The 15,305-nt window shown below is 37.5% G+C and overlaps 1 protein-coding gene across 1 annotated transcript in view; it reads right to left on the minus strand.

Annotated features, from left to right (window-relative positions):
* The window catches only part of BRWD1 (bromodomain and WD repeat domain containing 1), a gene marked incomplete at its 5' end in the record, with an annotated part of 50,590 nt that overhangs the window by 29,804 nt on the left and 5,481 nt on the right, over nucleotides 1-15,305 (minus strand). Inside the window, 12 exons of the mRNA XM_084277969.1 lie at nucleotides 102-287; nucleotides 727-952; nucleotides 2,875-3,003; nucleotides 4,290-4,424; nucleotides 4,969-5,119; nucleotides 6,519-6,617; nucleotides 7,815-7,855; nucleotides 9,087-9,187; nucleotides 10,331-10,401; nucleotides 11,919-12,019; nucleotides 13,917-14,138; nucleotides 14,660-14,820. Of these exons, the coding sequence (XP_084134095.1) occupies nucleotides 102-287; nucleotides 727-952; nucleotides 2,875-3,003; nucleotides 4,290-4,424; nucleotides 4,969-5,119; nucleotides 6,519-6,617; nucleotides 7,815-7,855; nucleotides 9,087-9,187; nucleotides 10,331-10,401; nucleotides 11,919-12,019; nucleotides 13,917-14,138; nucleotides 14,660-14,820 (1,623 nt within the window). The remainder of the gene's footprint in view (nucleotides 1-101; nucleotides 288-726; nucleotides 953-2,874; nucleotides 3,004-4,289; nucleotides 4,425-4,968; nucleotides 5,120-6,518; nucleotides 6,618-7,814; nucleotides 7,856-9,086; nucleotides 9,188-10,330; nucleotides 10,402-11,918; nucleotides 12,020-13,916; nucleotides 14,139-14,659; nucleotides 14,821-15,305) is intronic.

Consider the following 15,305-nt stretch of genomic DNA (forward strand, 5'->3'; position numbering starts at 1 on the left):
CCAAAACAACATTGAAGTTAAAACCTGTTTGTACTACTTCACACAGCATAATAAAAATGGAGGTAGAACAATTAGTTAATAGTTTATCATCAAATACAAACCTCTTCTAGGTGTTCCTTCCCCATTATGTGGGCCACTTGAAGCAGATTCTTGATCGGCTCCAGTTCTTTGATCTTGTTGTAGCTGTAATTGTCTAATCATGCCATCAAGAATGCTGGGCTCCAAGCCTTGCTCATCCTGATCAACTGTCTGCTGGCCTATAACTTGTTCAACCACTTCACCATCACCTTGCAAGTGCAATACAAAGAAAGTGAATGGGTTCAGTTAAATGACTATAGCAAGTGGTTTAATCTCATGGTTCATATCAGTGTGAGACAAGTTCTACAACTAAACACAACAAAAACCATTCATTATTCAAATTGCTTATTCAAATGACACATTTACAGAGAGTCTACAACTCAGGCACAGCTTATGCATGTCACTGCCTGCAGAAAAAAAATAAGATATCCATTTGAAAAACTGAACAACTGATTTTCTTTTGTTCTGCTTTGTTTAAAGTCATATTATTCATGGTGAGATCTTTCAGTATCTTTAGTGAAAATAAACACTCAACAGTTAGCACGCGAGAAAAAAAAGGCATTTTTAAGTCATCTATGCCATATCTACTCTGGTGCCACTCAGAATTACTAACTTCTGGATGTTGGTCTTTAGGGATACTGTTCTTACTTGTTGCTACATATCCAAGTTGAGGAATCAGATGTTCATCGGCACAATTCTCTCTTCCTGGCACCAATCTTTGATATTTTGTTGGATGAGGGTTTCCATCCACATCAACTAAGAATGGAGGGGGCATAAGATGAGGAGCCTGTTGAGTCTGCTCATCTAGGACGTAATTGTTAGAGTCTCGGATAAGTGGCCGATAGTCAGTGTGGAAGAACATCTGATCAGGAATCTAGAAATAAATTAAATTTTTCATGTTACAAACTTGAAAAAAAGAATACATTAAAAACAGAGAAGAACAAGCGACACTAAAATATCTAGAAATCTCCTTAAAGGCAGAAGAAAGGGAAAGTTCTCAAGAAGAAGAGTTATGCGTAGCTACAGTTATTCTGTGTGGGTTTTGCAGCACTCATTTTTTATAGTGCTTTTGCAGGCAACAAAATCCTTTTAGAAAACAATAATCCTGGTATCTATAAAGGAAAGTTTTCCGCTTCACAGGGACGGAAACGTGTTTGGGTCAGTGCTCAGACACTGCACAGTTTAGGGTTAAATATACTGACTTGCTTTGCTAACAACTCCACCTTTGAAGAAGGGTCAAAGGACTAGTAAAGAGCAGGCTTTCCTAAAAAGTATCCTTAGAGCTGAAAGGCTGATAAAGAGGAAGGATCCAGCTCCAGCAGGTGCCACAGTCAGGGCATTGCTACAGAGGCCTGAAGGCAACAAAAATATGCAGTAACTAGGGGAGAGGTAAAGGTGGGAGGGCGAGTTCTCGACCACCCACCCAATTAATGGACTGTGTAAATGACCCACACACCCACCTTCAAGGAGCATGCATGCTAATTTGAATATGCTTGACTAATAGTGGATGAAGTTGTAACTCCTAACAAATTAGTGTAAATTTAGGCAGGTTTTTCTAATCCTGTAACAAGTTAAGTAGGTTGAAGATTCTGCGTGCCGGGTGCTGGCTTTGTGGAATTACTGCCTAGAGCCCATCTCTGCACAGATATGGAATAAATCAAACGCCTCTGCTCTGTGTCTTTATACTGTCACACTGCACACTGGATAATGACCCCAGTTTTGGGACAAAAATCCAAGGTAACTTAAAGCAGAAGTGCTGCTTTACATTTAAAAATACATCTCATTCTAACTTTTTTTCCTCACTCAATTAAGAAAGTTTCATTGGTTTCCTTGCAAGGAAATACTTTTCTGAGGTTCAACATAAGCTCTCAAAGTTCTTTCTTAATCATGCAATGTCCACCAGAATTTTTTCTGCAACTGGAACAGTCTGTTCAATCCATGCAGCTGAAGGAAAACAGTTACACAAGAGTTAGATCGCAGTCAGAATCTTTGTTCCTAGCAATGACAAGGAAGATGTGAGACCAAGTTTCATTTTCAGCTAAGAATGTAGTGCAAGAAAAAAACAGGTCTTTAAAATGACAAACATTAAACTACCATTGCAACTTAAAAAAAAAAACCAAAACTGAGGGTTTTGGCATAGGCCAGAACTACCCTTTTGGAGCTATTTCAAAACCAGAAACCCCTATTTATCGCGTCAAAGAGAAAGCAGGCTGATAGATTCAAAGCAGCAAAACGCTTGCGCCACACACATTTTTCTAACTTCTCAAAATCCAGAGTGTTGCACGAGTATTTACTTTTCCTCATTTTAATCAAAATATTACACTGAATTTGGTTTTGAGTAAGGAAAGGCCTAAAGAACTGCAAGTTCTAACAAATGTAATAAACCAGCAGCTTATTCTCGACATACAAACAGTCTGGTTTTTTGTTAAAGTAGGTAGTAGCACAATAAACTGTGGCACATTCCACTCTTTAAACATGAAGCTGTTTTCAGAAATTAGAAATAAAAGTAATATTGAGGTTGAACAATAAACATGCAAATAAGCTGTCTGGAAGGTGAAAATGTGTTCCAAAGCTCTCGGGAGCTACTCCCAAGGGAATGCCAAGACACTGGTCATTGCTGCTATGCCAGGACCATATGTACAAGAGAATTCACAGACATCAATGAACCTATTATATTTAGATCCTGTACCCACACAAAACTCTTTTTGTACATACCATGTTACAGAGAAATGAATATAGTTATCTATTATCAGTCAGAAGCTTGAATAAACAGTTCTAAAAAAAAGCTGAACTCACCTTTTCATAAGGCCTGCTACAGCCAAAACCAAATATCAACAGATGCCCATGAGAATCTGTACATGCAAAATGCTGCCCATCTGGTGAAAATTTACAGTCAAATACTGCACCGTGTCCTTGGCCTTCAATCTGGATTGAAGGAAAGAAAGTCAAGACTATCTGACCATTTATTTTTAAGCAAACAATACAGCATTACAAGTTACTCCATCAAAAGCAGCCATGCATCTCAAATACCTCCACTAGAACACAAATATTCTCAGTACTTTAGTATATTTCTTTCCCCCCTTCACATGTCAGTAAGTCCTGAATCACACAGCTGTAACAGATGCAACTAAAGGGTATAGAAACTTACTGTTATGAAAAAAAAAATTTTTAGGCTTTTTAGCTGTTAACATACTGCTTAAAAGTAATTTGCACCTAGCATGTACTGATTTTGTTAAACCACTTTCAAGAAAAGCACAGGGAATCTTAAAGCTAAAGAAAAAAGGTCACTTCATATTGACTGTAACCAGGAAAAAAAAAAAAAAGATTAAATGGATCACAATTTAAGTCGCAGAGAAAAAAGCCTCTTATAAAGTGTTAATCATGAGCTATCAAATGGAGGGAATGTCATGGGAGCTCTTCAAGAACAGCACCAATCTATTAATGCTTATGGTAGTAATATTATTGTTTTAAATGAAGTCAAAAATAAAAGTATTTGTCCATAAGACTCTTGAATTGATTGTCTAAAGCAGGACCTTTCCGTCTCATCTCAGTTACAGAAAAAGGTTACTATGAATGAGGAGCAAGATCTTTATTAAGAAGTGGAAAAGCCTGGTGTCAGCTATTCACAACACCTCACAGACTGATAAGTCCTGATAAAAGTCTGAAAAGCTCAGACAACGAAGTCCTGCCCTGCTCCCTCATTCCTCACACCCAACTGTAAATTTTCACCTTCAAGAATCAGAGAATCACAAGGTTGCAAAAGACCTTTAAGATCACCAAGTCCAGCCATTCCTGTCCTAAGCTAAACCATGTCCCTAAGTACCTGATCTACCCTTTTTTTAAACACATCCAGGGATGGTGACTCAACCCTATCCCTGGGCAGCCTGTTCCACACCCCAACAACTCTTTCAGTAAAGAAGTTTTTCCCGACATCTAATCTGAACCTGCCCTGGCACAGCTTCGTGCCATTTCCCCTTGTCCTATCACCTGTCACTGGGCTGAAGTTAAAAGGTTAAAAAAAAAGCTCTAGGGAAAAAAAACTAATAAATGTTGCTGGTTGGGTTGGGGTTTGGTGGGGTTTTGTTGCTTGTGATTTGGTGGGGGTTTTTTTCCCCAAAAAGTGCAGGGCGTGTGCATGTTGGTGACCACACTGCTGTGTTGAGGAAAAAAAAAAAAAAAGAAAAGAAAAAAGAGTTTAGAAAAGGACTTACCATGTTAAAATAATGCTTTGTTTTCGTGCCTTTGGTAATGTCCCATATAAAGATGTTGCCATCATGACCCGCAGACAGCATTATCCTGGAATCAAAAGGATGGGTCTCCAAAACAAATACTTCATCTGCATGCCCCTAGAATTTAAAAATCGCACATCACATGCAAAGAAGAGAACATAAACCCACATCAGTAGGATATTTACAGTAAAGCCTAAAGCACTGTACTATCCTCTCCTCACAGTCACGCTTTTGGAAAATTAAACCCCTACAAGCTGCCCCCAACAATACATAGACTTTCAGAAATTCCACAGTGCATCTATGTGGACTACTACCTGTGGCACACAAGTAGGGCAAAATCCCAGGTAGCCAGAAAGATTTTATCATTCTAACAGAGCTTTTGCCATAGGACAGAACTATTCCACAGGGAACTATGTTACTGCACAGAGACTTTTATTTATTCTACAGGAGACACAAGTTCAACACAGCAGATAGGACAAGGATGGTTCAAAATTAGAAGGAAGCAGCTAGTTTTGTCAAAAAAAAAAATCAATCCAAGAAACACTACACTGACATTAACAATCATATAGAGCTCTCAAGAAAAGTCACTTCTAATTATGAAACCAGCACACACACGTCATTGCAGGCCCACCTACTTCAGAAAGCAAGTAACATTACGTACCACCAAGTCATGAAGCAACTGCCCTGTACAGGAATTCCAAACTTTGAGCAGATGGTTATTCACAGCCGTAACAACATAGTTATCATTCTGGTTCCAAGCTATCATGGTTACTTTAGGCTTCATAAATTTGTCTTCTTCTGAACATGCATCACTGTTTTTAAAACATTGAACAGGCAGGAAAGACTTTTAATTAGACCATTTTGATTTCAAATACACAAACTAACCTGTTTTCCCATGTTAACAATCAGGCAAGAGAAGGTAAGTTAACAATTAAATTTGTTTTGAAACTTCTTCCATAAAGTTCATTCCTCTTAGAACAATCAGCTATAAAGCAAATCTGGACTGCTAGAACACTTATTAGGCCCTAGCAACCTCTTTCCCATTTGAGATGCAAGGCAAAAAGGCTTCCCGTTTCCATAGAAATTACAATTAGAGTCCTAACAAAATTCTTTTAAAAATCTGGACTTTTTACAGTGAAGCTTTCCAACTAACTCTGTTTTAGAAACTAACCTCTATGTTAGTTACACTTTTTCTTATTATCTGATTCCCAACATTATTGTATTGAGGATAATATTCTGCATTAACTTCAATCTGTTTCCTCTCTTCTCTCCCCAAAATACATTCACAGGATATTGTATCACCCCCTCTCAGCATTTTAGTCAACCAAAGGAATAACCTTTCTTTGAAACACACTGTCAGACAGCATTATCTATATTCCACATCAACTAGTGGCCTCTCTTACAAATACTCTCTCAATTATACACAAGTACAGTCATACGTATTAACTCAGGAAGATGCCACAGTCAAATTTCAAATATTAATACTTCCTCCTTTTTTTTTTTTCATGGATGCATCACAAGAGCTTGTGATCACCCTCCAATCAACTACTACACCCAAGGTTTCATTTTGTGTTTGGTGTTCCCTCCCTGCCCCCCATTTAATTATCTATAATTTCATTTTGGTTTTGTATCTGCAAAAGTTGACTGAACATTCTGTACCACTCTAAGTCATCTACCCTCCAAGTTTACTCAATGCCCTGTAACACCCTAATCTTCACCTATGCAACCTGTGTGGAACCAGCATATTTCATTAATATGCTCTTTAAAAGTAAAAAAGAATCAAAATGGCCAGCAACATCAGTCCTTGATGAAACCCACCTATTACCTGTCCTCACATGTTCTGGAAAGTGGTTATTATCTACCTTATTTTTCTAATCTAAAAATATTTCTCTTGTGTCATGTCAGGTGTGTAACTGAAATCCAGATACAGAAGATCTATTGCATTTTATGTTAACATTTTTCCTTAACAAAGGAAATGTAATGATTTGGCACAGTGTACATTTGAAAGCTATATAGGTATTTATGTGGTTACTCAAGCACTGACTAAAATTTAGAAAGTTATTACATGACCAGAACATTAATTTCACTCCCTCAAAGACCACACCACCATAGTACCGCTAAGCCTTGACTGCAAGTCAAGAGCGCTTGATGAGGGTTCTTTTTTAAACTTTCATGACCTTACACAATAAGTAAGGACAACACATCACCTACCCTGGCAATCGATCAGACATATCCAACAAAATACTCCTCCATTCTGCTTGCTCAAAACGCCAGATTCGAGCTGTTCCATCTCTACTGCCACTTATGAACCTTGAGAAAGTTTAAAAGACAGTTAATCCTCAGAAGAATTTTCTTTAAAGTATATTCACTTTATTTGTGGTGGTGTTACACATTGTAGAGTATCAGACACTGAAATAGAAGCAAGAACAGCTCAGTAGAGCAAACCTCAGTTGCTCCCACACACAACTGTGCATAAAAGAGAAGACCACCAGTGGTTTACTTTAAGATACCAAGGTGTCAACCACAGCAGTTCAGGCTTCCATTTCATGAGCTACTGATGCAGAAGAATGGAAATTCCTGGAGACAGGAACTGAAACACTCTATGACATGCAAAGATAATCTCCCTAATCCATGAATCACAACCCAAAGAAAGATAGTTATTATGCCTCCCACAGAAAAAGCTTGCATGCTAGGTATATCCTGACTGAGCTCTAATTTGCTGTGACTCGCTTGAATAATCATTCTAAATCTTCAACATCTTCCACAGTTTCACCTAGAAAACGTCTAGAAATTTGCCCAGGGAAGCTGTGGTTGCCCCTCCCTGGCAGTGTTCAGGGTCAGGCTGGATGGGGCTTTGGGCAAACTGGTCTAAGGGAGGGTATCTGTGCCCATGGCAAGGGGTTGGAAATAGGTGTTCTGTCTTTCTATCTTTAAGTTTTGTTTGTTGTGGGGTTTTTTTTGGTACTGCCTTGAAAAGTAATCCATGCAACCAACATGGATGGATGAATGCAACATGATGGCCCCAAAGACAAGTAAATCTTCACTCAATCTACTCTGTAAAATTCTGTTAAATCCACTTCCTTAAAAAAAAAAACCAAACAAACAACAAACCACCAACAACACTGGGATAGAAAAACAAAAATTATTAAAACTTATTTTAGACTACTTGCATTGCATTTTCCCATTTCCTATTTTGACCTAATACTTCCTGAAACTGAAAAAAGGGGGAAGAGGAGGTTTATGACACCATAAATGTGTCAGGTTTGTTAAAAAGCAGTAACATTCCTCCAGGTAAATAAAACCCCACCCACTTCAAAGGTATTGTCTATCAAAGATTAGTAGAAAGCTGAGACAGACAGCCGAAATATAACTACAGTCTCCTGGATTAGTCCAAATTTCCCCTCTGAGTTCTAAATATGTGTCATTTTCTTACTGGAAACCTCAGGCAAGACCAGTAATTCCAAAAGAATGTATTATTTGTTCACACTGGAGCATCTTTCAACATACCTATCACCACTGTTAGAAAATTGAATGCTGTCAACTTTGTCCTGTAAGGAAAAGTACAATTGTTAGAAATTATTTTTTTTAAACAGGAAATAAGGTTTTGTCAAATCTCCAACTGGCAAAAGCTGAAAGAATGAAAAAATGGCATATTGTAGAATGTAAGTTTTACCTGCAATGTGAACAAAGTCCAGCAAATACCAGAATTCACTAAATCAAACGCATTTAAAATATAAGCTTTTTAAAAAAGTCCCAACTAAATGCGAAGGCCTGACAGATAAAGTAACTGTCCATTACTAAACTGGCAGTCAATTAATTCATATTTGAATATTGCCAATATCCTAAGCCAACTACAATCAAGAGGAATCTGTTGTTCCCACTCATACTTGCACATTCCTTGAAGAAATACACAATTAGTTATTACTCAACACAACAGAAAACTACAGGAAAGTAGACAGTACACTCTGATCAGTTTGTCTACAAAGCTGAAGGACTTCTCTACATACAAAATATGTATTCATCACGCACTATCACCATGACACAAATTGTTAAAGTCAGACTCAGTAGTAAAGAAAACCTATCAAGGCAAACAAAATGACCATGATGAGTATTAAAGTGTCAACCTTAACATTCCTTAAAAGACAGAATCTGATAAATTAAGGTACACAAATAAAAAAATGAGACTGTTTTATCTGGAAGTTCTTTTCCTAACAGGTATCAGTTATATCAAAAAAGCTAGTAAAGACAGACCACAGACATTGTTTCCCCATGGGCTGTATGTAATCTAAAACAGCAATCTGACTTCTTAGTTAGGAAGTATAAAGTAGGTTGCACAGCCACTGAATATGTGAATGAAGGTCAAGTGAACAGAAGTAAAATTCTGGAAACTGAATCCCATTTAAAGATTTAACACAAGAGGTTTGAAACAGTAAATAACTTGAGGAATGAAATCCACGTTCTCGGCCTATCTATTTCCTGTGTACAGCATATAGAATGTGGGTGGCTCAACACAGTTGCATCGGAGGGAAGCAACTGAGTAAGACACACACTTTACAGTTAGAGATATACATTCCACCCAGTTGGAAAGACAGAATTCTAAACATCATCTTGATACATTCCAGCCTTTTTAAAGTGTTCAAGTCATATTGGGATGATTGGCTGAAGTTCTGCATAATTTCTAAAAATATTCCATAGAAGAACAACACTACAGACTCACAACATTAACTTGCAACTTCAATGCAGCTTCAAGTGACTAATACATTTCATTGTCTTACGTACAGCATGGCTTTCCAATTCAGCTATTTTCTCAGGTGTTTCAGAGCCAAAAAAATACATCCTGATGACATGGTCAGTGCTGCCAGTTGCTAAAAACATACCACCTGTAAAAATCAAACAATAATTAAGGTACCGTATAATAAATTAAAAGAGATCATCAATATTTGTCAGACGCCAGGTTAAAATAGTAATTGTTATCTTAAGAGTAACACTATTCATGCTCTTCCACTGACACAGAGAAGCAGAAAGAAATCCTTCTCCTGCCCCAGAAAGCTCTCTCAGCCATAGTAAAAATAAGTAGTCATATTCTGTGTTACAAAGGTTAAAAACCCACATAACTAGGGGAATGCTGAAACATCAAACACTACTAATTGTGCACAAAAGCTTTATGAGGAGTATAGCTAGTCATCATCAGAATCATCTAGATGACTTTTACTGTAGCATATATCCCATTTGTGACATGTGAATTGCTTCAAAACTGGGCAGAAGCATAAGGAAACCAGCATTTAGCTGTGGCAGCAGCAACACTAAAATCTGCCTCTTGGGACCTGTAAGTGCTGTCAACCCTCCACCTCCCACCAAACAAACAAAAAAAACCCCAAACAGAACCCAGGGCTATATTCTGGCAATGACAGCAAGATACACTTTGATTTGTATTTTATTTCTGGAATTCCCAGGTTTCTTCTAATGTTCACACTGCCTGGTAGCAGTAAGCCTTCCCCCAAGTCACCCACATGTTGAGAATGAAAGACTACAAGGCAGGAGGAAAGCACATTTATGGATACATTTGTGGATCCTTAAGAAAGGAGAGATCTTAATGACCACTTCCACATACAAATGGCACAGAAACTGGAGCTCCTACTACTGGCAGTAACCCCTTCCACTGTTGGTTATCTAAGATACCCCAATGAACAATTCTGTAAATCCCTGACATTATACCAAGAGACTAAACAAAAATAAAAATCCAGTAAAGATGGATAAAAAGTAAACAAGCATCAGGTGACTTCTGTAAAAACACCAATGGCAAAAAGGAAAATTGTTATCACTTAAATAATGTGACTTGCTTTAGCTAACAGTGGAAGGCTATTGGACTATGTCATATGCTAACAATACATGTATATGCAATTTGTTATTACACAGCTGCTGGTCATGTGTATTTTAAAGCTGCCACAACCAGAGTATTGTAATAACTACTTACGAAGAACGAAGAGAAATCACCAAGTTAAGTCAGTCTGTACATGACTTACCTACACTGAATGAAGAACAGAGCATCTGAACTCCTGGTCTAGGTTTCTCTGTGAATTTCACTGGCCGATTGCTTAAAAAGAAAAGATGCTTTAAACAGGATATGCCACACAACACTTGGCTTTTATCAACATTTCAAAACATACAGGTATGTTCTTCAAACTTCTACCTAATAGCTACTTCTTCAATACATACAGTAGCATCTGCAAGTCTTGTGCAGGAGGATGAGTAGTAAGGCTCATCTTTACCATACACAAAAGAAATCTGAAGCCCACAAAGCTTACGACTTTTCCTGCAATATGCTATTTACCTACCAAGGGTAACATGACATGCCAAAAAACGTTTATTCTCTCTCATCCTTCTCCAAGTGCAATTCATGCCCTTCACAACACATCCACAAAGTACTAAACCCTGGCCCTCATGACATAAACCACCAATAGCACATAACCTGGGACCCCCCAAATACTCTTTCTGCAGAATGTTGTGCGAAATCATAAAACTTTACAGAAGTAAATAAGTTTTGCAACACTGTGTACACAGTGGTTTTAAAAGACTGGTTTCCTGGTCTGCAAGTCATGTACAGTCTTCCAGTTCACACGGTCACAATCCCACAGAAAGGAACTACTAAGTAGTACAGTAAGGAGAAATGCAGCAAACTGTGCCACTTGCAGGTTTCCACTCATTATTCTACTGCTTTTCTGTTTGCTTTCTGGTTATCAAAGGAAATTATGAGACCTTCAGTGTGAGACTACTTCTCATGTTTCTATGATATACAGCAGAGAAATTCTAATTGTAAGAATGCTGCTTTGAGACATACCAACGCTTAAACTAATTTAAACAATGCTCAGACCTCATACGGTCCTCTAAGTTAATTTTAGAAGGAGAATAATTAAGGATCCAGTTTAAAACATTCTCCTTCTATGACTTACAGCCCTGAAAGATTCTTCAGGTGAAACTATGCCTTTTATAGTTTCTGCTGCAACTCTACTATCATAAGATCACAAGTTTGACTTAAAAAGCAAAATAATCTTCTGCTTTCTAAAGTACTGTTTTTTGGTTTGGTTTTTTTTAATAGCTACTCTAATGTAAAATGGATTATTTTAAAACAATAACCGTTATTGGCAAAACACTAGACACAGACTGATCACCCCAGATCTCTTCTTTCCAATAATACTGTTTTTTCCCAAATAAGCAGCAATCGCATATGAAACACTCAAAGACTATCCTGAACATACTCTGCACGCCAGTCCTGTAAGAGACATCCTAAAACTACAGGACTGTGGAACACACAGACAAAAAGCCTTATTACACTTTTCCAACGTATTTATACTTGCAGCAATTCGAGATGCCCTACACTTGTACTCAGTATAGTAAGAAGTGAATGCATTTCCTGACTAATCTCCCAGGACAACAGAGTAACAAATTTGTAAAGGATATAGCTAATAATGGTGTTTAAAGTAATTACATAATAGAGTATTTCCACATTTTTATAATCACAGAAAATAAAACATTTTTAGCCAGTTAAAAGCCCTCAAATTACTTTAATCAAGCACAGTATGACACAGAGTAATCAGCTACCCATTTACATACTTGAATTTCATGGAGTCTGTATCCCACTGCCAAAAGCAAACAGTTCCATCAGCACCAGTAGAGACCATATATCGCATGGAGCCTTTCACCATTGGACTAAACTAAAGACAAGAAAGTAAAATCAGACACACACTGAAAGATAAATTTATAATCTTCTAACAATGTTAATATAAAACTTAGATTCACTCGAATTTTTCAGCTAAAGCTGCTAAAGCAGCTGTTGATAACCATCATTTTTAATAATTACAAAATAAAGCTCCTATGCTTTAAAATAAGTTTGTGGTCTATGTTTCAATTATTGCATTATATAAAGCCAATTCCTTCAATGTTTTGTTAATGAAGTCCTAACTAACCACAGCCATTAATTTGCTGACAAACTTTAATGAAGTAATGAACAGAGCTGACTGAATGAAGAAAACGGAAGCTTTGCTAGACAGGCTTACTTTTAAAATTTGATAATTAAGCAGAGCATCAGTTATAAGACAGTCCAAGCACACGTAATCCAGCACGACATATGAATTTGTAGGAAGTCCTCACAGGTACTTCTTTAAGACATGGATTAATTGCCATGCACAGAAATGCCTTCAGAAAACTTTAACCAACTTGTGTTCTGTGAACTGTTCGGTTACTACTACTGCTGTTGGAATGGCCATATAAATGGTACATGTTACAATTACAGTACTATTAAGAACACAAAACATCCACCATATTACAATAAAAGAAACATGACTTAAGTGCCTTGCCATTAAAAAACAAAGAAAGAAAAAATGTAGTGACTGCCACAGAAACTCTGTGAATATGGAGACCACATTTTTGAGAAAACTGCAACATTATTTTTTGTACTGAATTTCACAAGGTGGCAGGAAGCCACTCTACACCCCCCAACATAAGCCTTTTTGACTCATTGGCAAACACAGCCCATCAGGACAATGAGCTACCAGTTTATCTGTTAAATAAGCAATTACAAAGGCTGAAATGGGACTAAATCCAAAGGACTACCAATAGCACATAAAGCATCACATCGCCTTCCAATCGAAGTGTCACACCAAGCATCTTTGTGCTTCTGAAATAACTTGTATTTTTGAAATTAAGACAAATACCCACACCACAGAAGTTGTAAGAATCATATGCTGGAGCAGATCACTCGTCCACAAGAACCAGCATACCACACCTCCAGGAACAAACAGTAGGAGGACACAACATTTACCAGAAATACTTTTTTCTTATAACAGCTGAAATATTACAGGTAGTGATTTTTTTTTAATGAAGGACTGCTGTCATTACCATCAGTTAAATAGTCAGGAATTTCAAAGAAACAAGGAAATTTTGTATTTCAAAGTAGGTTTTTACTGTGGTTTTGACTTGTTTTTGACATCAGTATTTACATGTTCAGATTTTAATATTCCCACAGGTAGTAACACAGAAATATCATCAGACATGTGAAAACCACAGTGACAGGCACAGTTGAAGTTATTTGCAGTTCACATGCCAGCGTTCATGGAAAACAGACCATGGGTTCCTCGCACTTAGACATGAAAAAGTCAGATATGCTTGGCAAGCTGCTTCTTAAACTGGTAAGAGCAGCCACCAAGTACTTTTTGTCCACAAACAGAAAACAAGGTACCAATCTTCCTTTTCAAGAAGCTGTAACACAAAGCTAGAAGCCTCTATTGATGTAAAGAACTCAATAACTATGTTCCTTGGTTTCAATGCAAGCGAGGAAAGCGGCTATTTCTCACCCTCAGCTATCATACTGATATCCCATCAATCTAAATCCTACTGCTAAAGCAGACTTTAAACTTACGAAATCAGGTGCAACAGCATCTTTTCTTTTTTTGCTCAGATTTTTTCTTGTTTTCTGCTATTTGATTAAAATACCTTCAAACTTTCCACACCATGCTGCCAAGTACGATTCTCTTTCAGTTACACAGGCTGGCAGCTTCTTAGAATCCATCTACATTATCTATGGTTCAATATAAACACTTAAAACCCCCATACCTGTAATGAGGTAATTGACCCTGTGTGTCCATGGAGGACCGCAACCGGTGCGCAGGTTCTCAGGCACCACACTCTGATCATCTTATCACAGCTCCCAGCTGCAATCATAGTGTTTTCATAATTGACAGCCATATCGGAAATCTCTGCTGAATGTCCTCGCAATGTGGCAAATAACCTGCCATTATGAGTTGACCAAATCTTCACCAAACAGTCATCTGAGCCCTAGAAAGAAATATTTATTACAGTCAGCAACGATCTTCAAAGACATGCAGGATATAAGTTTTAGGTTTCCTAACAACAGCTTGGTAAATTACACGTCTATTTAAAACTCCGTATCTTTCCACTTATGCAGCCTACAAAGCCATACAACCAACATTTTTAAACGTTCATTTATGGTTGAGGATTACACTGAAATTGCCACAGATCTGTACCATATAATGCAAGAAGTCTGGGCTAAGTTTGAGGGGGTTCCTTACAGTACTGGCAAGGGCCAATTGAACTACATCGCTGAATAAAGCTCCTACATTGATGTTAACACCTGACGGGGTACATTCTTGCATGCTTTGGCCTGTAATTACATCAAATTGTTCTACTTAAGCATGGCGACTGAGCTCATCAGCGACGTTTTAACGCTGCTGATCTCCACCTAAAGAAGTTCTGGCATAACATGCATTTCAAAAAGTTCTTTTCCTTGCTTCCATCTAGCACTCTTTTCAGATTTAGATTTTTTTCAGTCAACTCACAGTGAATATTCTATGTCCAGTCCTATCGAATGCAACGCAATATACAGATGAAAGGTGGCCGAGAATGCGTCTGTGCATCTTGACATGCTGATACATACTTCCTGGAAATGAAGTACTGAACTTTGCATATCCAGTTAATTGTTTTGCTCGATATACTTCCACTAGAATATGAAGAAAACAAAAAATAAACATACTAAGGTTTAAAACAGTTCTATTCTAAACCATGATTTTATTTCACTTCCACTAATACATCACTTAAAGATTTTCTAAAAGTAACTTTCAGATTTCATAACGCCAGGGCTTTTCACATTTGCAACTTCTGTATGTATAAAAGCAAAACAGTATTTAAACTTGGTCCAGTCAAAACTTCAGCCTCTACACGAGAGCTAACGAAGTCCCTAAACACGATGGCCTAAATGTAATCTTTATTTTCCAGTGGCTTTCTATACCCTCAATCACACAAGAGCTTTTCTATCTAAAAGAGAATTATTTTTATTTTCTGTAGGTTTATCTACTCAACCCAGGGCCTTTATAAAAGATAAAGATGTCATATAGAGGCTATGGTCTCACTAGTGCTCTGAGCAGACCTTTGTACCCAATACATAACTCCACTCAAGTCATATGAAGTTCTCCAGATAAGCCTCCA

Source organism: Gallinula chloropus, assembly GCF_964237585.1.
Source record: "Gallinula chloropus genome assembly, chromosome: 1".
NCBI lineage: Eukaryota > Metazoa > Chordata > Aves > Gruiformes > Rallidae > Gallinula > Gallinula chloropus.